The sequence below is a fragment of the Lissotriton helveticus genome, chromosome 3_1 (genome assembly GCF_964261635.1).
Source record: "Lissotriton helveticus chromosome 3_1, aLisHel1.1, whole genome shotgun sequence".
NCBI classification, from domain to species: Eukaryota; Metazoa; Chordata; class Amphibia; order Caudata; family Salamandridae; genus Lissotriton; species Lissotriton helveticus.
Genome location: NC_136061.1, coordinates 1,396,372,809 through 1,396,397,785, shown reverse-complemented (window position 1 = coordinate 1,396,397,785; position 24,977 = coordinate 1,396,372,809). Strand labels below are relative to the sequence as shown.

At 40.2% G+C, this 24,977-nt stretch overlaps 1 protein-coding gene across 2 annotated transcripts in view; it reads left to right on the top strand.

Moving 5' to 3' along the window:
- MYLK (myosin light chain kinase) overlaps positions 1 to 24,977 on the top strand; it is a 1,918,108-nt gene that overhangs the window by 1,668,501 nt on the left and 224,630 nt on the right. For both annotated transcript variants that reach the window (XM_078682035.1, XM_078682036.1), the window contains one exon: positions 17,834 to 18,136. In XM_078682035.1, the coding sequence (XP_078538161.1) occupies positions 17,834 to 18,136 (303 nt within the window). The remainder of the gene's footprint in view (positions 1 to 17,833; positions 18,137 to 24,977) is intronic.

The window sequence follows — 24,977 nt, the reverse complement described above, 5'->3', positions numbered from 1 at the left end:
AAGTCGGAATGGATAAAAGGATTTCTAGTAAAATAAAATCTGAAAGGATGGGTGTATAGCAAAGTAAATGAAAATTTGAGAGGATGGATGTATGGCAAAGTAAATTAAAATCTGAGAGGATGGATGAATAAATGAATGGCAAAAGGAACAATTGATGGTTGAAAGGCGTTATTGTTTGAAGGGTAAGTCAAATGATGGATGCATGGGTGGATGGGTGGATGGATGCGTGCATAGATAGTGGATGGGTGCGTGCATAGATAGTGGATGGGTGAACAGATGGGTAGATGTATGGAATGGCCGATGGATGGAATGTGAAGAAAGAATGAATGATAGAATGAATGACTGAATGTAAAGGTGAAATGGTGGACATGAGCAGACAGATGTAGCATTAAAGAATAATGGACAGATGCTTGGATGGAAGTGACAAAGGAGTTTTAGGGAGGTATGAGCTCACTTACATCACTTACTTGGTGCTGTCAGGGCATTGGTCAAAGTGGGGGGTATTTTAACTTTCTGGCTACTCCCTTGAATAAAACCATCAAAGGGCTGTTCCTTTTACTTAGTAGCAGAGTATGACTGTAAATCACACACCATAATCTCCTTTTTTTTTTTATAAGAACCCCATCTTCGCATCCCTCAGCACGTAGAGGATACTACCTGTCAAAATGGAATAAGCTGTGCAAGCGTGGGCTGTGCATACCTTGATTTGTGCACTATATTGAAGATGCTAGGAACAATGGTAATGCAAGGCTCAACTATGTCTTACATGTGATCCACATGGTACCTGAGCTACACTGCATATGATATTTACAGTGACCTGTGCAGGACATGAGCTGTAAAATAGGTATGAACAGTGCTGTGCATCATTCATGTAAGGGTAAGGGATAGTGCATGAGGGAATTGTTAAATAGAAGGTGTAAAGTGTATGAGCTGCACTACAGAGGATACAAGTTGTTCTAGAGATGAGGTGTGTCATGCCCGTGGGTTGTGCAGGAGCTATGCAGAACACTAGCTGTGTGGAGTTTGAGCTTTACTTTGCATGAAGTCTGCATGGTATGACTTGGAGAGGCAACTAAGTAAATTGCTGTGGAAGGCATGACCTTTCTTCTTAACATCTTCAATGACAAGTCAGTGCCTGCTGTAACCATAGTACCTTAATATTTTTTCAATGGCCAGTCTTCGGGGTTTTCTAACGGATGCATTTTTCTTGCTGGCTTCCTCAAATCCCCCCATCGCCTCTGAAACAAATTGGTAGTTTCTCAGGGAAATAATATAGTGACAAATTTGCATTTGCTTGCTAGATGTATGGTCGCCCACAGTTTATTCGGCTTGTCGGGATGCTAATGTTTAAAACAAAGTTGTGTAACATGTTCATGGGTCAATTGCATTAAAGTTAGGTCGAGCAGAGAATTCAAGTCGGATATATTCAAACACAGTCAGCAGGAATCTCAGCTTGCATTACTGACAGGGGATCCAATAAAAGCAAGTGTGCATTGTCTGCAACATTTACAAGTTGTGGCTATGTGTATAGCTTCCAGAAGACTCCTTTATAATGTGCAAGTGTATAAAGAAGAATGGAAGCAATATTTGAGATTTTATTTTGAAAACGGACAATGTACCCCAAACAATGTGCTCCTTGAAAAAGGGATTAAGAGAGCAAAATATTTGCAACTTAAAAATGGTTGTAGTGTGCAGAAAGCTACAATGTAGAGTTTGAAAACATTAACTACCATTGCACTAAGGAATCATTTAATACATCAGCTTTGGTGCATGTCAATATTTTAAAAACAAAATAAAGGCAAATCAACGTAAAACTACTTTAAAAAAAAATGAGAGATGGGGCTACTTCCAAGGAACTACTTTGTCAAACAACGTACTTTGCCCTTCTAAAGTATATGTTTTGCTGGTATATACCCTATGTCCATCTGCCTACCCTGACATTTCCAATGCTGTATTGGGTGTTTTGATTGGCACTGTGGTTCCTGAGATTACCCGCCTCAAGGGAGAGGTGTGGCGCCGCGGCCAGGGCGACTGACGCTGGAATCTGGGGACCACGGTTCGATCCCCGGCTCCGGCGGCAGGTTAGCCCAGCACCATGCGACTCTTCCCGACGGCCCCCAGCGCCTAGAGACCCTTATGGGTGATTGTGCGCTTTACAAATTTGGACTTTACTTTACTTTCTCTCTCTCTTGATTGCAGTTTTGTGGATATGTTCTTATATTTCCCATGTTAGGGACCGTTGTCTCTAATAATATAGTAAAATGAGCCCTGGCATAATCAGAAAGGCTGCTATCCAAGCTCTTACATGAGAATGCGGTCATACATTGAAACCTCATTGTTTGGTACCAAATGGGACAAGTTGATTTTTTTACAGGACAAGAAGATTTCTTAAACATTTTGTCCTTTGGACGAAAAGATATTTTATAAAATTCCACACCCCTGATATATATATGTATATACATATATATATATATATATATATATATATATATATATCCCTATGAAAGGAATCTAATTGCTATGGTCAAAAAAGTATTTGTTTAACGTGCACATGCTTTCTGCTCTCACATTCAGAATTATTTAGAGGTCAGTTTTAAAACGATTGCATGAAATGCTGAAGAGGTAACAGCAAACTCAAATCAGTTATTGTTTTGGATAGATGAGGAGAAAACCCTTAGTGAATCTATTTAGTTTGTAGCTAACAGTTACAATCAAGTTTGAAAAAAATTAATAGTGAAAACAAACCTCGCTTTGCAGTAGTAAAAGTCGTGGAAAATGTAAATTTATTTTATTGGAGAAAAAGTTGCATATCCAGTGAATACAGTGGTCAAGCAGTTATATAGTTTTTGTGATTGCTTGATGAGCTACAAACAGTATACTTCAGAAGACTTATGCCCACAAGTCTAGATATCAAATGTAATTCTTATTTCTATTATATTTGTTGTAAAAATATTCATGAAAGTAGATCAAGCAAAAAGTCAGTCTTACATGCTTTGGGTTAACCAGCCTGTTTATGGATGGTGATTTACAGTTCTGGGTGGATATTATTATTATTATTAGTAGTAGTAGAAGTAGTAGTAGGAGGAGCAGTACTAGTAGTGGTTGTATTATAGTTATTTTTGTAACTGTTGAAAGAACGTTTTTACGTTATTACTGAAAAACTGTTCAAAGAAAGTGTTACTTCACTTTGCAATGGCAATGCCTCAGTATCCGTGTCCTGTTCGGAGTAAATTTCAGGATGAACATGCCCATTACAGTAGGTTTTTATAGAGGGGTTGCAGTGTTTTCTCTTCTGGCTGTGATCACTCTATAATTGTATGCAGGTGTTGTTTTGCTGTAAAGTTTCTATCATGTGCAAGCATCTTTGTTTGTATCTTAAATGTTGGCCTTGTGGTGCAATTTGATCAGTTCAGTGTTTCCGTTCTAGTCAGTCCCTCCCTCACCTGGAAGTAGATGTGGCCTGTGAAATGTTTTTCACCAATGAAATATTTTGCCTTGTACATCGGCTTTATTTTTTTAGGAGCCCTTCTTCATACTGTCTGATGATAGTGTACCTGTACAAAAACTCTGAGTGATGATCAGATCCTGGAACCACATTATTGTTAGGAAAGTGGGAGAGCAATGGTCTAACCACAATATGAACTAAATAAAAGCCCAACCTATAAGACATTAAGGCTGTGCAAAAGGTGTGTGCCCCAGGGGTAATCAAATACACGGGTCCAGTGTACAATTTACACAGCCTTAATCGAGTGCTGTGCTTTCAACCTGTACATTTAAGGTGCCACATGAACTCTCATCTCTGTGATGTACAAATCAATTGGTGTGTATAATTCAGGTGTAGGGTGACCAACCGCCCACAAATTTCACAGACTGCCTGTTATTTGGGCCTCTTGTCTGTTGTCCGTGAGGAATTATTTCACCAACGCCTTTTGTCTGTAATTTCAGACATTGCCCCCCTGCAAGCAGCCTAAGAGTTCTGTAACTCCCCCTGCAGGGGCCAGCTCATGCTCCTGCTGTGATCAGTGGCCTGCAGCAGCCCCTCCCCGACCTGGCACGGAATGCTATCGGCCCACTATCATTTTGTATGTCTGCCTAATTATCACATACAGAATGATAATGGGTCTCCCTGCGCTGTAACAGCATTTGCTGGGCCTCCTCCTGCCAGAGCCCAGGGCATGGCAAACTGCTTTTGCGTATGGGCTCCTGTCACCTCACCAGGGGCCCAGTTCTGGGAGGGGTGGAGGTTTCATTTTGGCGCATGTTATCCAGGTGCATCCACTGTTAGCCTCTTAAACTGTCACACAAGCAGTTATAATGGTACAAATACAATTGTCCTTTACTATTATTTATTTTGCTCTAATAGTGCAAACTTTCTGCATTTGTGCTATTATTTCATGTTTACCCTGGCCCCCGAGCCCCCTTAGCTTTTACACATCACATCCTCATGGGATGATTGATCGGATCGGGTGTTTTTTTTCAATGAGGGAGAGGGTGCATGTAAGTTCTGAGAAGCCTTTAGCTTTGATCTTTTTCATTTTGTTTTTGAATATGCAAACGCAGGTGTTTAAGTTTCACTCGCACACTCAACAGATGCAGTGCAAGGTGGTCTCAACCTAATATAAACTTATTTTGACTTGTGCTTAGGTTGGCTGTCTATTTACTTATGTAACATTTCATGACCTCCACTGATGTGTCTGTAAAACTTACCCTTTGTCTCGAATTTTTGTCCTGAATTCTGATCTTCTGTCTTGAATTTTTGTCCTGAATTTTGACCCTTTGTCCTGAATTTTTACACTCACTGTCCTGAATTTGCACCCACGCCAATTGGTCACCCTATTCAGGTGGCCTGTAAAACTGTTCTGTAAAAATGTTAAAAAAAGTCTTCCCTGTCAATGGCGAGATCGGTAGGCTTCAGGATAATGTGCACTTCTTACAGACGCCGCCTTTACTCCTTGAGCTACCTGTGCAGCTTCTTCCTTCAAAGGGATTAAGATGTGAAATGAACCAGTAACGGAAAATTCCAAAGTCCTTGGTCCTGGGCAGAAGTACAAATATGCCTGATAAATGAAAGTGATTTAAGGTCCAACTGGATTCTCTAGGTGCACTTGACTTCTGCACACTTAGAGTTTGTAAGCAACCGAAAGAACAATTTAGTGCTGAGCTTCAATACTTTTCATCAAAGTAAATTGCAAACAATGTGGCCGGAGAATAAACATTGATGAAACCGTCCTGCACAAAATCTTTCAAACTGTGCGATTTCATTGTGTGCCCTCTCCTTTTAATTGGTTTGACTGTGGCTAGATAACTGCCATCTAGTTATTGTAAGTGGCATAATGTCTACCAAAAACAAACATCAGCGCCAACTTCTCCTGCTGAAGAATAGTAAGTACTGTGTTTACGAAAATGATGCAGTAAACCTATTAGGTCAACAGGGGACGATAATGGATGTCTTGTCAAGTCTGAAATTGAATTAAATTGCCTTCTTGTGCTAGTTTAAAAGCATACCTCTGTGTCTAAACAAAATGTAGGTAACTCAAGTCTGCACCTTTTTTGTACTTTTAATTGTGTGGTACTGACCGCTTTGCTAACTATAATTAATTTGATTTAGACTTTACTGAATTAGACCATTGTGTAAACTTCTCAGTTTAAGCCAGTGTCATCCCAAATGATTCTGGGAATTACATTTCACTTACAAATGGTGATTGAAACTTCGGGTCTCTTTTTGTTTTAGGATTCCGTTTTTGTCACAAGGGAGGTGCATACAAAAGTCAATCCAATATATGTCTAATGTAAGATCTAAACTAGAAATCACGCACTGAATGAGGTGGCTGTAGAGCGCTTCAGGAGCATCACCCGAAGTTGTGTATTCATGAAAAGAGCAATGACTGCATGGAATGACCCCTGATGAGAGTGATGAGGTCAGAACTAGTAATAAAAAAAGTCTTGGCATAGTTAAACTGATCAACTAGTATTGAGGTTGCACAGAGAACATGTATATTATGAAGGCCAAGCCATATACGCAGCATAATAAAAAAATATTTAGCAATTTTGATGTTCTTCTCAGTTCCTACTTGAAGCTATTGTAATTCAATCTCAATTACATGTTATGTTCTACATCACTGCCTATGTTGGAAATCCTTAAAGCAATATAAAACATTTGTAGACACTCTGTTATGGATCTAGGATCCTCCATGTTGCACGTTCAACGTCACAAAAAGGGTACCCACAACTTAGTCAGGGTCATGAGGGATGCTACAAGATGTAAGGTGGTAAAAACTCACGTAGCCATGGATAAAATAAGGCAAATGGGAACATTACTTGGGATGGAATATTGAGATCTTGGGTACCAAATGACACTAAATGGAATACCATAGGATAGGCTAAAAATAAAGTGCTCAAATGAGAAAAGTGGAGTGACGTAACATGTAATGGTTGGGGGATCAGTGTGGAGAGATTGGAAGGAGGGGAGGGAACCAGTATGGACTGGATATAATGGGAGAGAGGTATGATTCAGACGTTTTCAGTAATAGGAGCTAAAAGGAGTAAACCGAATGAGAATCTGACAAATTGATACTAGGGTTCAAGGGAATAAGTGGGGAATGGAGTTATCTTGTAATATAATGGAAATTAGCTAATTGGGATTATGTTATTTACTGGTGTTGAGGACCAGTAATGTTGTGGCTACTTTTGAGGGATCCATCAGGTGGATCCTGTAAAAAAAGGAAGTTTGTTCTGTGCCCCTTTATCTGTTTTCCTTATCTGATTAACCAAGGTTATATTTTTAGGAGCTGAATCTAGAGTCCTTAATAGAAATTCCTCTGACTGGTGGTCTCTCCTACACACTGTTTGGTGGGAAAGGTCCCAGGTCATTCAGTGCAGGGACAAATGTTGATTGTTGTTACCCTACCTTCAGAAACTAGAGTCAGGTAGGGGTAGAACAATTGTCAGTATTATCTGTGTATTTGTCTCTTGGTGTGGCTCTCGGGAGGAGCTGAAGGTAGCACTGGAAGAAAAATCAGAGGGGATAGTTTGTGGTGTCATTACTGCTAGTGACATGGACATTTTGATCAGGGGCAATGAGAAGAACCTTAAAAAACAAGGAGAGGAAGTTATGATTGAGGGCATGTTAGCAGTCAGGAGGAGGAAATGATTGGAATCAGCCTGATGGGGTTTTTGAAATTCTGAAGACGGTGAGAATGGAACTAGTTCCTTAGAGAGAGCCACGTTCCAGTCAAAAGTGTTCCCCGTGCTCATGAAATTAATGCTTCATCTGTGACAATTGCATCCAGTTTTTGTTTATTAATCCATCACAGAGGCACACCCTTAACATGGGCTCTGTGGTAACTGTGGGATGTTGGGAGAACGGGATGAAGAGAGCCGAAATAGTTCAAAGGAAAGTGTTACCACCCTGGTTATGGGCAAATAGCAGCACTACCTTGCTCTAAGATGTTTTTTAGAAAGTATTTTACTGAGTAGAGCATGTAGGTTTCCAGTGGAGAATTTCAGATTGATAGGAACATTTCTGATGAGAAAATATCAGAAGGCCAATATTGGTAATCTGAAGCTGTCCCCAGTTTTATGTTGGATAGCTTGTACTCTTTTAATTAACTATAAACATGAGGCAGTGGTAAGTTGTCTGCATGAGTTTGCTTTAAGAAAGTGACGTCCAACTCCCAATAACGGCGATGCTTCCCAGGTGCTGGTCTTCTACAATCTTTTTGACATTGTATAGAGTATTGCACAAAATCTCTTTTACACGTAAAAATTTTATCCAGACCAGTAAAAGAGTTTATCCCACAAATAATGGATCGCAAAGAGGAGGGCCATGAAAGGGACCTACCCCTATTATTGGTCAGACAGTATAGATCTCATACCTAACCCTCAAAAGGGTGGTATCTGATCTGCTGATGCTATTCCCATGGTTCCCATGGAATTGCTTGCCCCTTGGGGATCGTGTGGGCGGTCTTTGAGGGAGGGTGGAGAGGGGTTAATGGGCCTTGATTGACATAGTATTTTTTTTTTAAAGAGTGTTTTCCGTCTGGGCAAGCAAATGCAAGCAGGGTGGTCTACTCTCACGTGTAGGCACGTTGCTGTACTCGCAGCTCTACGTGGACGTCACAAATTGAGACCTGCCTAATTAATAATCATTAGGCATGTTGTTTTGTGACTCCTCTGCATACACAGTTTGTGATGTGACCCAATAGATCACATTGCAAACTCCATTCCCATTCACAAACCAATCAGTGTGCAAAGTGCCCATCCTGGTTTATGTGTGTGTCTTTGTACACAGGGCTCTTTTTTATTTATATATGCTAGGTTGCTGGTAAAGGCCTTGTGCCATCTTCCACCACACTTTTTCATTTTTCTCTTTATTCCAAACGTACAGTTTTTCATACTTGCTTTCTGTCTTCTTCACTGTTTCCTTTCTTGCTCTTCTCTCTCCCTTTTCTGCGTTTTATTTTCTTAGTCTGGGTTAAAGTCACAAAAAGGAATGTCGGGGAACTGCAATCTACAATCACCAGTTTTCTGCTGCAAAACAGGTTTAAGTCACAAAAAGGAATGTCAGGGAACTGCCATCTACAATCACCAGCACAAATTAAGCGCTGGATATAGAATCAGATTTCTGAGTTCTCCTCAAATACCTTGTTTTTCATTCCTCTGCACTTGGATGGATGCAACATTCTGTTGCATCTGGACTTGCACATGAAATGATGCAAAACTGAAATACTAAGAAAAAAGGCCATTCGATTTCTATGGCCTGTCCACAAGAGACGCCCAGCACTCGGTGCGTAGCACTAGACAGCAGCAATGACCCAGGCCCATTCACAGTGCCTTCTTTAACATATGAGCTTTACATGCTTACCTCTTGGTTGTCAGTCACATTCCCTTAATAAATCCAGGGGTAATGTTTTGTTAAATTGTGCTCCCGTCATTTCACGAATTGTAACCATCCTAGCACCTACTACCTGAGGACAGATCACCCACGACTGCTCGCTGTACTTCGCCCAGAATTTAAGAAGCGCCCCTACTCAGATTGGCCACACAAGCACCTGTTTTTCCAAACGCCCAGTTTGCTGCATAGAGAGGGTGAGGAGACATCAGCCAACTATTCTGTATATTAACAAATTTTATAGAGGGTGAGTGAGAATTGAGGGGGGTGGCGCTGCATGATGATTAATTATACATAATCTGTAAATAGGTAATTTATAGTTTCTTTCTCAGATGAATATGCAGCTTTTTGATGATCATTTGGTAATTTATTTTTTTTATTTTATTTTAGAAGTTTTGTATAGCGCTAGCTGGACCCAGGGGTATCAGAGCGCTTCACAGCAGGAAGCGCTTGAGAAATACTTTCAGATACTTGAGAAAGTAGTCTACAGAGCATGTCTTACAGTAAGGCGACGTTATCCAGCTGCCTCAGCCACCACCAGTTTGGCTGCAAGAAATGTCACCAATCTGCAACATTGTTTCCTTGTTTCCTTGTTATGGGGACAAATGGCTTCTTCAGCTTTCTAAAATTTTCAGAACCACAGCCCAATTTTTACAACACCTAGATTCTAGCTTTAAGGACATGGGCAGGGGTGTTTTTTTACTGTAAAGAAAGAAGTCTGTTGCCTGTGATAACCCCTGCTGGCTGGCATACTGGGCAGCTGTGTGCATTGTCAAGAAGATGCGCTATCGCACTACCATGCACAGTCTGGTAGAACATAATCTGGTTTCTGAGCCCCATTGACTTTCTTTGGCTTGTATTACAGAAAATGAACGAGCATGGTTTGCTGCTGACCCCTGTTTGTGTAGAAGCTGAAATCGAGCTGCTTTGAGAATGATACATAGATATTCTTGACCTTAAAAAATGTGCACCATCTGCTTTTCTGTTGCTTTTGCAGATCAGTTGCATGGGTCTGAGTCTTAGACTGCATCATGCAGTGTCTTGGTCTTACCAGCTGCACACGCCTTTACGTTGACAGTTTGATGTAATGATGTCCATGCTAGTCCTGTTGGAAGGTCAGTGGGACTAAGTCAGATTCAGTCACATTTTATGCTTGTGGTTGATTTGTAGCTCACTCCTCCCCAGTGCTAATGACCAAAATAATTTGTCTCTTCCCATTCTTGTCAAATATGGGTGGATGTGAAGATGTGTAAGTGTCAGTGGTTAAGCTGCTGTAACATTGTTTGAATAGGACAATGCTGAAAACCCACACATCTCTAAGAACACAGGCGTACTTGTTTGCTGGTGTCATGTTGCACTTACTTTGTAAACACACTATTTTGACCATTTGGATTGGGGGAAGAGAGAGTTACGAATTCAGGACCAGCTTTAACTGTGACGTATACCAGGACTTTCACATCTCACTAAAAATATTCTCACGACTCACCAGTGGGCCCCAAAGTTCCAACCCACAGTGTGGGAAATCCTGGCCTAGGGCATCAAGGGTCCTGGTAATTGCCTTATGCATAGCAGCAAACTCTGCCATTTTAAATCCAGATTATGATACATTAAGGCTGTTTCTGATATTCTGGTCTCTAGGCAGTTCCATTCTAGGTTGAAAGGTTGTGTGTGAATCATTTTATATTTCTAAATTGTTTCATCTTTAAGAAAGAGTTGGAATAACAAATATTGTCAGCTATTTATTCCTAATCGCAGCAAATTGTTATTGTAGCAGAGCCAGTGGAGGCAGGCCTAACTCGCGGGTGGTGGGGCGGGTGCAAGGAGGGGTCAGGGGGATGTGGGGTGGGGGGCGGCAGAGTTGGGCAAAGAAAACTTTTTTTTTTTACACTTACCTTGCCGCTGGGTCCTGTGTCACTTCTCCTTGCTCCTGCTATCCTTGTGGAAAAAGAAGCCAGGAAGAACAGCCAGGCTCCCCTGACCAATCGCAACGCTCCAATGCAGCGTTGTGATTGGTTTTGAGAGTTCTGGTTCGACGCTCAACCAGGGAATGGGGGCCAGGGCATGTTCTCCATGCAGAATGTAATGTAGCCTGTATGGAGAAGGGTGAAAGTGCCCATGACTGGTTTGGGAGGCCCGAGAGGGCCCACCACCCAGTCATTGTGCACTTAGGAGTCGGCAAACCACTCCTCCCCTGCCCTGCTCCATGAGCAGAGTAGCCCCACCCAGGAAACATTAAATGATAATAACTAAAAGATATTATCATTTTATAGTTCCTTTCCTTTACACTTCCCAAATGCAGTGAGGCGACGCTCCTCCGCCATAGCGGAGGAGCAGCCACTGTGTTTGTTTTGTAATGCACTTCAGTTCGGATTGTTATTTCATTTTAAAAATAGGTAGTTTTCTTTAATTTCAATACATTAAAGATTGAATAATAACTGTTGTCATGCCACAAGATTACTTTTGAAATTCTGCCCACGTGCAAATGTACACTACTTTGGGTGCACAATTTATTTTCACTTTTCTGTACCTCATTAAATCAAGTATTAACCATGTACAACAAGTAACCAATTGAGAGAAAATCATTCTTTGGCTTTCACGACTGTAAAGTAATACAGTTTCTTACTGAAATATACATTCTAATGATAGCATATAGATAACGTTTTGTACACACTTTTAGCGATTGAGGCTTAAGCTTATTCATAGGATCGCCAAGTTGGAAGAGCGTGTTTGTTATAGCTGCTGTACATAAACTTTTTTGTTGTTGTTTCTGTTCCAAAAGTATTACTATTATTACTGTTCTGATCCCCACTTTTGGAGATTTTGGAAGGACTTTCCGGTTTAAGAAAGGTTTTCCAATATTTGCCTTTAGGAATTGTTCTTTGTCTAATTTAAGTGATTTGAACGTGTGCATTCTAAATCCTTTGTAAAGGGGATTGTTGTGTTAACAAATGCCAGTGACTTGCGATTTGCATAATTTCCCGGAGTTTGAACCGATTCAGCAGGCATATAAAGGTAAATCTATTATTCTAAGATCAGTGGACTGAATGAAAGAATCCGACCTCTCCAGCTAGGCCCAGAGTGTGTTGTAATGTGGGCCTGAAGGGTTGAGTATCGAGGGGGCGGTGAGAGAATACTTAACTTGGAACAATTCGTTTCTTGTAGGAAGAGGCCGGTTCACATTCCTTAAGAGGGAAAATAAGGAGAAGGGGATGTTAATGTTATAAGTGCAACAATCAGCACATGGAAATAATTCTTAACTGCCAACACCTGCCACAAAGTTGTCATTTTTCCATAAAATCCCACTCATTTGGCCTACCGAAGACGCATCCCTTAGAATGTTCTCTCTTTTGTTTAAATGCAAAGTGCCATTTCTTTGAGTAGGATTTTTTGTAACATTTATATTGATTTACCCACATGACCCAAGGAGCTATGCTCAGAATAATGCATTATAGGGAGAAACAAATGCATAATTGTGCCAGGGATTCACACTACTGTATTGGCGCGATCTTGCTTGAAATTATACCAGTTGGTGTACACTGGCATTATTACACCAATATCATGCATAGTGTAGTTACACAGAACCCGTTACACCACTAGCAATGGCAACACCAGCCACATGACACAGAAGAAAACATAGCACGTGGATGTACAATCCTTAATTAATATAACATTAAACCATAATTTAAGCTGGTTAAGGGAAGCCACTTCTGTCACAAGGTTGAACATGCAACCTTTGAGAACCACTAATTAATGCCAGGGCCGAACTGGCCATAGGGGGCACCGGGCATTTCCCTGGTGGGCTCCCAGGGTGGGGGCCGGTTTTGTTGCCGGGGCCCGCAATATCAGCCCCCTGTAACAAAATCGGCAGATACCGGCCATTGCAAACAGCTCGGCCGCACCCCTCCTACCCTACAGGGGGGCCGGCAAAGCAGTTTGCCAGGCCGGTTTTCCTTCCCAGTCCGGCCCTGATTAATGCACTTGCTGTTGATTGCTGTTTCGTGGAAAGTCTGTCCATTGGTTCCTTGTTGTTCCCTATAGCAGGGTAGGAGAGTGCACAGAGTCACCTGGTCTCTGATCTTCCGTGTGCCAGAGACCCAGGAGACCGAGCATCTTAAAGTTGGGAATGGATGAAGAAGCGTGGTTCTGACCCCGCATGACACCAAATGAAGACCTTTTGGAAACGAATAGCATCTGTTACCACGTATGCCAACACCACGCATGGCTTAACAACGCAGTCAGTACAACAACTGTGCCGGTATCACGAGTTCCATTATAATGCAAGTCATTACAACGACTTGCTTTAGGGAAGCACTGAACTTTAGTTTAAATTACTATTCCAACTCCAGTCAGTGTTTCAGTAGGGAAGGTGATGAACTTAAAATCCAACACCAGTCAAACACCACATTCACTAAAGCAAATCGTTTTAATAACTTGTGTTGTAAAGGAACTTGTGGTAGCGTCACAGTTGTGGTACTGACTCCGTTTTAAAGGCACTTGGATGTAATACCTGCGATGTGTAATAGATGTTTCCATTTGGAAAATAAAACTCAAGCTTTTCTATTCACTGTGTGTTTTTTTCTGTGCTGTTTGCCGTGGATAATCCTTCTAAAGCATTGTTTGTCTTCCTGATTTAACATCTTGCTCTTTCTATGAGGAACTATTATGGGAAGATTTGAGATGAGAAAACAATCTAGAGGATAATAGTTTGGTAATATCTTTGAGTTAGCTTCTGTGATGTGCACCTTGAGAATAAGAAGCATATGATTGGGTTACATTGACTATCTACACTCACTCTTCAAATGTATAAAGGTGTCGGCCTTTCCAATCGAGAGGAGCTTGGCGTCATACTAGCAAACCATGAGATTTTCTGTTAATCCCTTAAAAGAAGCGAAATGCAGTTTGAATAGGCAGGCATTATGGCTACAGTGGAATACACCAAAGAAACTTGAGAATCTGTCCTTTGTGCCTGAATTTGCTGCATGGTCCAGCACCATTACACCTAGAGGTTTCTTACTGAATGCATAAAGACAATCTTCATTTTTCGCAGTCCAATGATGATGTTTGTAAATTTGTTGCCTGATTTAATGGACCAGACAAATGAACAGAAAAAAAACCCGTCAAAAGCCTTTGTGATCTCACTGCCGCTAATGTGAATCTGAATTCTTTCCCCCTCATAAATAAATATTTTGATTTTTGTGACCCTTATTTTGTCACACCTTATTAAAAATGAACATTTGGATGACTACAATCAGCAATTTAAAGCTGTATGCAACAAAATTGTTTTTAAAATGCCAATGTGCCATACTATGTTTTTATGACTAACAGGGGACAATTATCAAAAGAGAATTTGAATAAATATTTGCAAAATTTAATCTCTTTTAAACCAGGCTATTGGTTTTATAATTACAACTTTGAATGGCGCACAATAAGTATGAGCATGAAGAGTATGACAGTATGTAATTTGGAATAGCAACAACCTTTTGGCAGAGTATTCAAATGAAAAAACATCACTGTAACAATATTCTGTGTTTTTGTAAAGCACCCTCAAAGGGGCATCATGGGACTGAATAGCACCTGTTTCTTGTGACCAACATGAATGGTATTCATCAGGGGCTGCTCCTCCATTAAGGTGGAGGAGCGTCGCCCGACTGCTTTCCCGCAGTGCGAGAACCAGAAACATAAAATTGTATTTTAAATACCATTTTATGTTTATGCTTCTCATGCTGCGAGAAGGCAGGGTATGCCTGGTTGGGGGCGGGTGGGCGGGTATGCCTGGTTGGGGGTGGGTAGGTGGTTCATCAATTGTTGAAGGCTGAGTGCCGAAACGCGTCTGGTGTGCCGAGGTTTCCATCTTTCTGAATACATCTGATTGGAAACCCGCCCTGTGAGTGCTTTCTTCATTACCAGGAGAGATTACCTGGCGGAGTTTTGGAGCAGTGATATTTGGACCGGTACACCCCCGTCAAGAGAGCACCCATTCTAGCGTGCAGCAGGCTGGTGTTTTGTTACTTGGCCTCAGCAAACTCCTGACTGGGGCAGTCTGGTGCTCTCTTCCGAGCTGCCTTTTTAATATCACACACATCAGATGGACCTTGGAAGAATTCCCTAGCCACTTCCTTCCAAGTGCATCCATGGATAATGCTGGTGGGTAAGGCTTAGGTAGTAGCTAATGGCAGCTATAAGTGTCCATAGCTCTACCTTAGCTATGCTACCAGCTTGAACCACTTTTTTCTGTTGGCGGGAGGCAAGGGGGTGGAGAGAGGCTGGGATGAAAAGACTAACTCCTCCCACATTCTCTCCTACCATCTCTACCATGCTATCAGGGAGCGGTGGTGGGAGGAAATTTGCAAAAAAAGCATTGTAAAAGTGTCTCTGCCCCAGCAAAGAGCAAGACACTGTTTGGATATGATATTTAGCCTAAGAAAAAAATCCCTGCAGTGTCTGGCCATCAAAGTGGTGTTTACAAGCTCAAAGTTTTGTCCTACATACATATGAAAAATATACGGTTGTAGTGTTTCCATAAAGCCCAGGGGGTGATACTTGTAATCAAAATACATGCACCCTAAACTCTTATTTTGCTTTCAGTTGATTTCCAAATTTCCCAAATTCCCTGCACTCACTTTATCGCCTGTGGGTCCCATGGCGCCATAGAAAACTCCATACAGCTTTTGTACCACTCACTCCGGATACCCAGCGGATCACACATTGGAGCCAAGACTATGCAAGGATATGTTTCTCTGTGAGGGAGACTGGAGGGAACGTTCATGTTTTTCTGGCAATCATCATGTTCTGTGCATACTACCAGCCAGAAACACAACCACCAGAGATAGAACCCTTGGAATGTGTAAGGTTCTATATATGTGGGAAATATATTTCGGTGATATGTTTATATACCGCCCAGGGTTGATTGGTATACTAAAGCAATGTTTTGCCTTAAGTTGTTTTCAGTGTTTCCCAAATCCACTGCATCCAGTTTATTGCCAGCAAATATGCAGAACCCTTAGAAAACCCATAAGTGCCCCATGCTCAGGAGATGTAGAGGAATACGGATCGGGCTCAAGTCTTGTCAGGGATGTGTTCTTGCACAAGCGTATTCTGGGATTTGTGTTTGTCCATTTGAGAAATGCAACAATTTTTGCATCAAATATGTTAATAAAATGAAAACTATCTGCATTTTTCATCATATCTTCAGGCTAAAATAAGATTTTGATGCAGGGTTTGCAACAATGTATGTCCCTGAATAACCAAATAAAATATATGACCTAATTTAGAGTTTGGTGGATGGTATATTCCATCACAAATGTGACAAATATATTATCCACCGTATGTCCAGTGCATGATTTCCTATGGAATGTGTAATACAGTAGACAGGGTTCCCGTCATGTTTGTGATGGAGTATCCTTGACACCAAGCTCTACATCTAACCCATCGTTTGCAAGAGAGCTCAAAGAGGTACATGTGCTGGAAAAACTTAATGTCTATCTTTTTTTTTCTTTCTTAGTGCTGGCATCTCACCAGTGATAGGGCCAAGTATACTGCTTAACTGTGCTGTTGCAGTCCTCCTGGCTTCACAAACATAAAAGTACAATCTTATACTGCTTCATCTCTTTATTTTTCACTTTGTTTTTTAAATTTTCAGTCATTGCCATTCCCAAAACCATTAGTTAAAAGCAGATTAAGCCTCAGTATTCCAGTTTTGAGCCATGAAGTCCATTATATCTGGCAGCACTAGTGATTTAACATCGGATCACATCATATCAAAACGAAGCATGAAGGCCACCTGTTTGTTTCAACACGCCACAAGACTCTTAAATATCTTAACTGCTACCATAGATGCTCTTGTGTCCCTAATCAATTTCCAACTTGAAGCCATTCTGAACCAGCTCATCTTCAGATATGATCACTGGAACAATAAAAAAAAAAGTGATCTGCCTTTAAACGCTGGTAGATAAAAGGAGAAGAACAAATACATGAGGAAGCTTCTGGCTTTCTGCGTTTAAAAATGTGTTCAAGGGAACTAGCCAGGAAAAATGCTGCTCTACCCTTCCTTTACCACCTGTTCCTCCTTTCCATCCGGCAAACCAATCATTCGAGGCAATGTTAGATTTTGAGACAATAGGCAATTTCCGAAACTTTCTCAGGGTACTTAGAGCAAAATGGTTGTTTTTATTGTGAAAGTTGTCCTTTAAAGTGGAAGTTAGTTTTAAAAGAAATTAAATCTCTTAATAGCAAGTAATCATACTAGAAAACCTAGCCATTTTTATTAAATGTGTTACTGAACAAACAATTGCTCTGTGCTACTTTTGCAACGTATATTTCTCAAATAGTTCTTTAGTATCAAAAGACTATGCATAAAATTCAGTCAGGAAATGTTATTCTTGGAAAGCATATCAAATAACTTTTTAGAAAAAAAACTCACATTTGGAAAATGCTCTTTTGTGTACAGATTATGATGAGACAATATCAACCAACATTGTTTTTTAGCATCTTGTGTATAGGATTCACAAGATGCTAAAGCCCATTGCTTGATCACACATGATTAAAAGACTTATGTAACACACTTCAAGTCTCCAAGCTCATGGCATCTCCTGCCACGATATTTTCAGTCTTCAAGTGTATAAGAAGAGAGTGAAATAAGTTCTACACTTACATTGCTCTATATTTAAGCAATTGGTTGTGGTATACTCAATGCACTTCTTTGTAGATTACATGTGTTACACAGTGAACTCAAACTCATGTTTTGTTCTAATTTTGTAGTTTTTCTGGACCCATCTGCAAATGGAAATTCATTGTGTCGCATGGTTTTATAAGCTATTCCATTTTGCATAATATGTATCTCTTTCTGATTTCTGATTTACTGTTTTTCATCCATTAATTTGTGGGTGTGATATTCCAAAACAGACAAAATATATAAATTAATATTAGATTTTTTAAATTTTGCAGATAGACCCGACCCTCCAGCAAAGCAGCCATGTGCCTCAGATATACGTAGCTCCTCCCTTACACTGTCTTGGTATGGCTCCTCCTATGATGGTGGCAGTGTGGTACAGTCCTACACATTGGAAGGTTGGAACTCAGTGGATAAAAAATGGGAAGATCTTGCCGCCTGTCGCAGTACTTCGTATAACATCACAAACCTGCAGTCCGACCGAGAGTATAAATTCAGAGTTCGTGCCATTAATATATACGGTACCAGTGAGCCAAGCCATGAGTCAGACCCCGTCAAGGTTGGAGACCGACATGAAGGTGAGATCACAATGCAAAATTGTAGCCATAATTTTAACAGCTAAACAAAAATGAGAATATTTAAATATATATAGATTGATCAAATCCCCGATGTGCATTTCCATACTAAATATTTACAGGTTACTCAATGACTTAATCAATGAACACTGCAGACATAAGAAAATGTTATTTTACATTTTCAATTAACTAAAATGTCAATATTATATTTGTAATTGTATTGCTCCTCCTTATGAAAAAAACAGGCCATTTATTAGACAACTGAAAATTAAGAGGATAGAATGGAACCGTACCACACTGATTCCTTCAATGGTGAGGTCCTTTGTTGTGTGGAGGGTACTGATCTGGAAGCACTTTGGTACACTATTATTGAAATGTATATTAAGGATATTGCAGTCTTACATCCTATTTTTTCTTGTACTGGAAGTTGCTTGATATCAGCCTTGTATGAAGATTTTTGTGACACGAATGACATATTATCAAGAAAGACAAAGCCCTACTCTAATCAAAGGCAGGCCGATTTTTTCCACAGTGTGCTGTTCACCTAACTCATCCTAATCACTGATGGTCCTAAATACTATAGATTCCTGCAGCTGCACATATAGGCTTACAAGATCCCTTACAATTTCGCTGCGGCTTACCCTATTGTCTAATACCATTGAAGGAGCAGGTCCTACATATAGTTCAATAATTAATTCAGATTTACCAATCTGTGCATCCAGTTCATTTAATAAATAGGGCAATAACATCTTAATTAAGGCATATTTCACTCGCAACCATGCATCAAATAACAGTGATCTATTTTAAAGAAGCAGTGCTTATTTCTAATAGTGATGTTTGATGTGCGGGTACTTTCCGGCTTTAGACTAGATGCAGAAAGAGTGCTGAAACCAACAAATCCAGTGTTGTCTCAATACTTGGTAAGACTTGTAATTCTACTCTGCGCTATGTATAGGTCTCTTGTAACTGGCGGCATGACATATTTTAAGAAATCAAGAATCCTAAAGTTGATAGCACTGCTCATTACATTGCAACGTAATTTTCCTTTATGTATTCACTTAGTTATGCATGTGATGTATTCATTTTTCTAAACTCTAAGGGCATCAAAATCTTAATTGTTGAGGGCTGGCAAAGACCCGTATTACAAAAGTCCTTAATTGTGTCATTAATAATTTACAATTATGTCAAAAGGTTTAGTGCACCGCGAATGCGAGTGCACATAGTTTAACGTTTTTTGGGTTTTTTTGTTTGAGATTTTTATTGAATTTTACATGAAACAAAACAAATCAATACATGGGCAAAGAGAAATGTTAAAATAGAAAATATACATAGAACAGTTCAATACATATAAATAAGCAAATGAAACAATGAAATGATATTGAAACTAATATTAATCTACGAGAGAAAGAAAGGAGAAAGGGAAAGAGAAACAAAGAAGATAGGAAAGAAGAAAAGAGAAAGAAAGAGAAGAAAAAGGGAAGGGATAGTTGAGAAGAAAAATTGCAAACGGAAGTGGTAAAGAAAAGGAAAGATAGAAGAGAAAAAGAAACAGGAATAAACTAGGAAATGGGAGCAGAAGAGAAGAGAAACGTAATAAAAGGTAACCGTAAAAGGTCAGATTTAATTTTGTGAGAAAGGGAAGTAGAGGAGACAGTAGAAATCCTATGTTCATCACAAACAAGATTCCACCAGGTTACTAAAGATATTTGAGTTATCTTTCCATGATGACAAGATAACTTTAAAGGCAAGAGCAATAAAAAGGTCAAATAACAGGGAAATAGGGGATGTGTCATCAATATCAGGAGAAGAAGAACCTAAAAAAACATTTGGTAATGATAATGGGAGATCACATTTGAAAATTGTCATGCAAATATTCCAAACAGATTTCCAAAATACAAGAACATTAGAACATTCATAAAGTTGATGAATCAATGTACCCCTATTTATTTATTTATTTATTTATTTATTTAGAGTTTTGTATAGCGCGAACAAGACCCTTGGGTATCAGAGCGCTTCACATTACATGAGGTAGTTCTAATCAGTATCGTAGTAGCAACTTTCACAACATTAGGAGGTAGGTATATATATGGCACATAAAATATAAGAGCAAATTTCTACAGGAATATAGATTATATCAACATAAGTACGAACCATGACTTAATACATAGCACAATATAAAGTGTAACTGAATCCGACGATCCTGAATGTTTATTTTCTGAGTCTGTTTCAATTCCTGCCAATGCGCATGCCTTCTGTCTTCCTATATTCTGACTATGGAAGGAATTTACTCATTAGGAAGATCTTAGTTTCCCTCTTAAAGGATATAGTGTTTTCAATCTTTCTAATGTTAGAAGGAAGTGAATTCCAGATTCTAGGTGCTGCTCCTGAGAAAGCTCTGTCGTAAGTTTTCTTCTTCCGGAAGATGGCAGGTCTCAACATAAGCTCCTTTGTGCTCCTGGCTGGTCTGTTCCCTCCAGATAGTTTAATTTTCTGAGCAAGGTAGTTGGGTGTCTTGTGGTGGAGTGCCTTATGAGTTATGCATGCTATTTTTAGCTGGATTCTGGCTTCGTATGGCAACCAATTTAATGCCTTCAAGTGTGGCGAAATGTGGTCAAATTTCCTTGATCCAGTTATTAGTCTTGCCGCCGCATTGAGACATGCCTTCAGGGGTGCTGTTGAAATTTTTGGAAGCCCCGCTAGCGTCGTACATCCATATTCAATCCTCGCGATAACAAGAGCCTGAACTGCCAGTTTGAGGTCTGCTTTGGATATGAATGGTTTCACTTTTCTGATGTAGTTCAGATGGTAGCGGGCGCTTTTTGCCATTGTGTTGATATGGGATTTCATGTTTAACTTCTCATCTAGTGTGATTCCTAGTGATTTCGCTGAGCCCACTAGGGTAGGGGTGCAATTTAATGCTGTAATCATGTTGGTCCATTCCTTCACTTGTGTGTGTATCTTCGGTGGGGATATTAGCAAGAATTCCGTTTTTTGTGTGTTTAGTTTTAGATGGTTGTCAGCTAGCCATCGTAGTGTCAATTTTAATGTCTCATTCATTCTCGAGATATCTTCCCTGGATGTGATCTTGATATATATCTGGGTATCATCCGCGTACATGTGGTAGGATATTTTCGACTTTCTGAGGATTTCAGTGAGTGGTTCGATGTAAAGGTTGAACAGTGATGGCGATAATGTAGAGCCTTGTGGAACTCCAATTGAATTAGGGCATGTTGGTGAGAGTGATTGGTTGACCAGGAATCTTTGCGTTCTATTCTGCAGGAATGATTCAAACCATTTAAGCACATTTCCAGCCATTCCCATCCTGTCATGGAGTCGTTTCAGTAATTTTTCATGATTTACCGTGTCGAATGCTGATGATAGGTCCAGAAGGATAAGTAGACATGTTTGATTATGGTCCAGTGCCTGTAGTGCATCATCAACAATATGCAGGATCGCTGTTTCTGTGCTATGTCCTGACCTGAATCCTGATTGGCAGTCGTCTAGTAGCGAGAAATTAGCTATGTGTTGATTTAGTTGCTTTTGTACGCATTTCTCTATGAGTTTGGCAAGTATAGGGATGTTGGTCACTGGGCGAAAGTTGTTTGGATCTGCTGGGTCCGCTGTCGGTTTCTTGATGATAGGGACGACTTGACCTGTTTTTAGGCAGTCTGGAAGGATCCCTTGTGATAGAGAGGCGTTTATTATTTTCGTCCAGATGGGAATCACAATGTGGTTTATTTCTCTGACACATTTAGATGGTAGTGGATCATTATAGTGATTGTTAGGTTTGATGTCAGATAGTGTTCTGGCTATGTTATTCTGATCCAGTAGTTTGAAGTTCTCCCATTGTGCCTTGTTTTTAGTCCTCTCAATGGTGTTTTCTACGGTGATAATGGGATTCTGTCTGTACGTATTGCCAATGTTGTCAGCTTCTTTCCTGAGCTCTCTTTCCAACTTGCTTGCCTTTTCTGTGAAGAATGTTGAGAATTCTTCACAGCTTATTTGCGTTTTTGTGGTTTCTTGGCTGGTTTTAGCTAATTTATTGGATTGTTGTTTTAGAATCTCGAATAATTTCCGCGGTCTGTTTTTGGCGTTATCTAGTTCAGATCTGATAAATTCTTTTTTGGAGTTTAGTACCTTTTTGTTATATTCGCTTCTTATTCTTCTGAGTGCTTTCAGTTCAGGTGATGATGGTTGTTGTCTCCATTTCCTTTCCGCTAGTCTTAGTTTCCTCCTTTCTTCATTAAGTGTTTCATTGAACCATGGGTTTTTTGTCTTCTCTGTGACTCTTTTCATTTTTAGTGGCATCGTAGTGTTGACTATATTCGTTACTGTTTTAGTGTAATGGTCAGTAAGTTCCTCTACGCTCTGCAAGTTGTTTGGTGGGATCAATTTCTTCTCACAGCTTTCCACTAATAAGGCCATATTCGGATCTTTCATGTCTCGCATCCATTTCTTATGTCTGGTGGGTTGTAAGGTCTTGTTCCGTTTCAGATTGTTTATCAGGAAGGTTATGGCATGGTGATCTGACCAGTCGCATGGCTCAATTGATATGATTGAGGTATTGTTAGTTTTTGATATTATCCAGTCTATCGTGCCTCCTTTTTCGTGTGTTGGCTCTGTGCATGCTTGGTTAAGATTTAACTCTGTTAGAAGTTCTTTCAGAGCGTTGACCTGTTTGTCGTCTTTATCATCCCAGTGTAAGTTAAAGTCCCCCAGGACAATGTTATTAGTTTCTGAGTTGTCTTCGCTGGTGATGATTTCCATTAACTTGTCTATGAAGGAAGTGTTATTACCTGGAGGGTGGTAGAGTGCATGAAGATTGCATTTTTGATTATCCTCTGATCTTATCCTGAGATTTAGGTGTTCGCAGGATTCAAGTGGTTCTGATGGAATTAGTTTTACTTCTATTTCAGATCTGTAAATGCAGGCGACCCCCCCTCCTAACTTTTTTGGCCTATCGAGTCTCACAATCCTATACTGTGGGGGAACTAGTAGGTCCATATATGGAGATGAGGATTCTGATAGCCACGTTTCCGTCAGAATTGACACATCAATTTCTTTGTTCATGATAAGGTCAGCAATATCTGATGCGTGTTTTGCTGCCGATCTACAATTAAGGAGTAGGCATTTTAGCGGTTTCCCTGTGCTCTGTGTGACCTCGTTCTGTGAGTTCGCAGTTAGTTGTATTTGTTGTAGGTTGTTAAGATTGGTTTTCCTTTCATTGACTCTTGCTATTCTGTTAGCATCGATCCGGACTGTTTTGATTTTCTCCCCTCTAACTTTGTCGGTGTTTTCGTATTCCCGAAGTAAGGATAGCGTTTCTTCTTCCGTTAGCTGATTGAGGTTCCTGTCAGGTCGATTTTGCCTGTTTGATAGGGGCAATGCCATCTTATTTCCCTCTATTTGGAGATTAAGTAATGCTTCTTGGATTTGTTCGACTTTTTTGTGGGTGCTCACTGTGATTTCAAGCATCTCTTTCATCTCTTGGGCCGTGCATAGAATCCTGCCCATTTGTGATTGAAGCTCTTTGATTGTTCTTCGAATTTGTAATGAGGCATTAAGTTTGTTCATTTTCCTATTTCTATGCCCTTGTTTTGGGTTTCCTGGTATGAGTTTTGACCTCTTCCTCTGATCTCTTCCCTTCTTATCGATAATTTTGTAGTCTGCTCCGTTTCTGAGCAAGTCTTGGACAGCCGAGTTGTCTTCACTCACATCCTTACTTTGGTAGTCTGTTCCGTTTCTGTTCACTTTCCAGCCTTGGCTCGCCGTGTTGTCTTCAATACCATCATTACTTTGGTCGACTGCTCCGTCTCGGTTCAAGCCTTGGACCGCCGAGTTGCTTTCGATATCGACATTGCTTTGGTGGTCTGCTCCTTCTCTGTTCACATCTTGGACCGCCGTGTTGCTTTCGATAACATCCTTAATTAGGTGGTCTGTTCCGTCAATGACCATGTCGTGTACAGCCTTGTTATCTTCTATATCCGCAATTTCAGTGTTCTCATTTGGTGTCCTATTCGCCGGCGATGACCTGTCTGTGATGCTAGATGTTGCTTCTACCCTCTTACAGGGTTTCTGGGTGGTATTTGCGCTCGGTGTATCCACTTCAAGTCTTCCTGTGTCCTTTCTAGACTTGAGGAGTTGTGTTGAGTTTTCCATCTGTGAAATTTCCCTGTTTATGTCTGCACATTGTGTGTCCAATTTTGTTTTTGTTTCGCCCCTCCTCAGCTGCGATCTTCTTATTCCGCTTATGACCTCTTGATTTGCAGGAAGTATTTGATCCTGGAGGTTTGTGTCTGGTATGTAACCTGACTTGGCAGCTCTGTGGTCCATGGTGTGATCTTGTGTGGTCGGTTCTGTATGGGAACTAGTCTTCATTACGCCTCCTTTTAAGGTTGAAAACAGGTTGTCAAATTTGTTTAACTCGTTGTCCGCTGCTTGTATGAGCACTATACCGTTCTTATATATCGTTATGCATAGGTTCGCTCTACCTCTAGTTGATGGTTGGCTCTTAAGTTTTGTGCCATGTGGTATGTTAGTTATACTTTCTATATTAAGCATTTCTGTGATGATATTGCGCCATATCGCTGTTCTTCTAGTGAAGAATATCAAATCGTTTATAATCGTTCCTTTATCTTTGTTAAAAGATGGGTCCAAGACTAGCGTGTCTGGGTTTTTTCTTAGTAGATTATGTTTAAACTTTTTAGCTGCGTTCTTAGATAGATTGGAAGGGTATTTAATGATATGTGCGTTCGTGCCGTCTCGTTCTAAATAATGGTCCATCATATTTTGATTGGTATGGAGTGTGTTTGATTAGATGTATATTTATAATACTTTTGTTTTG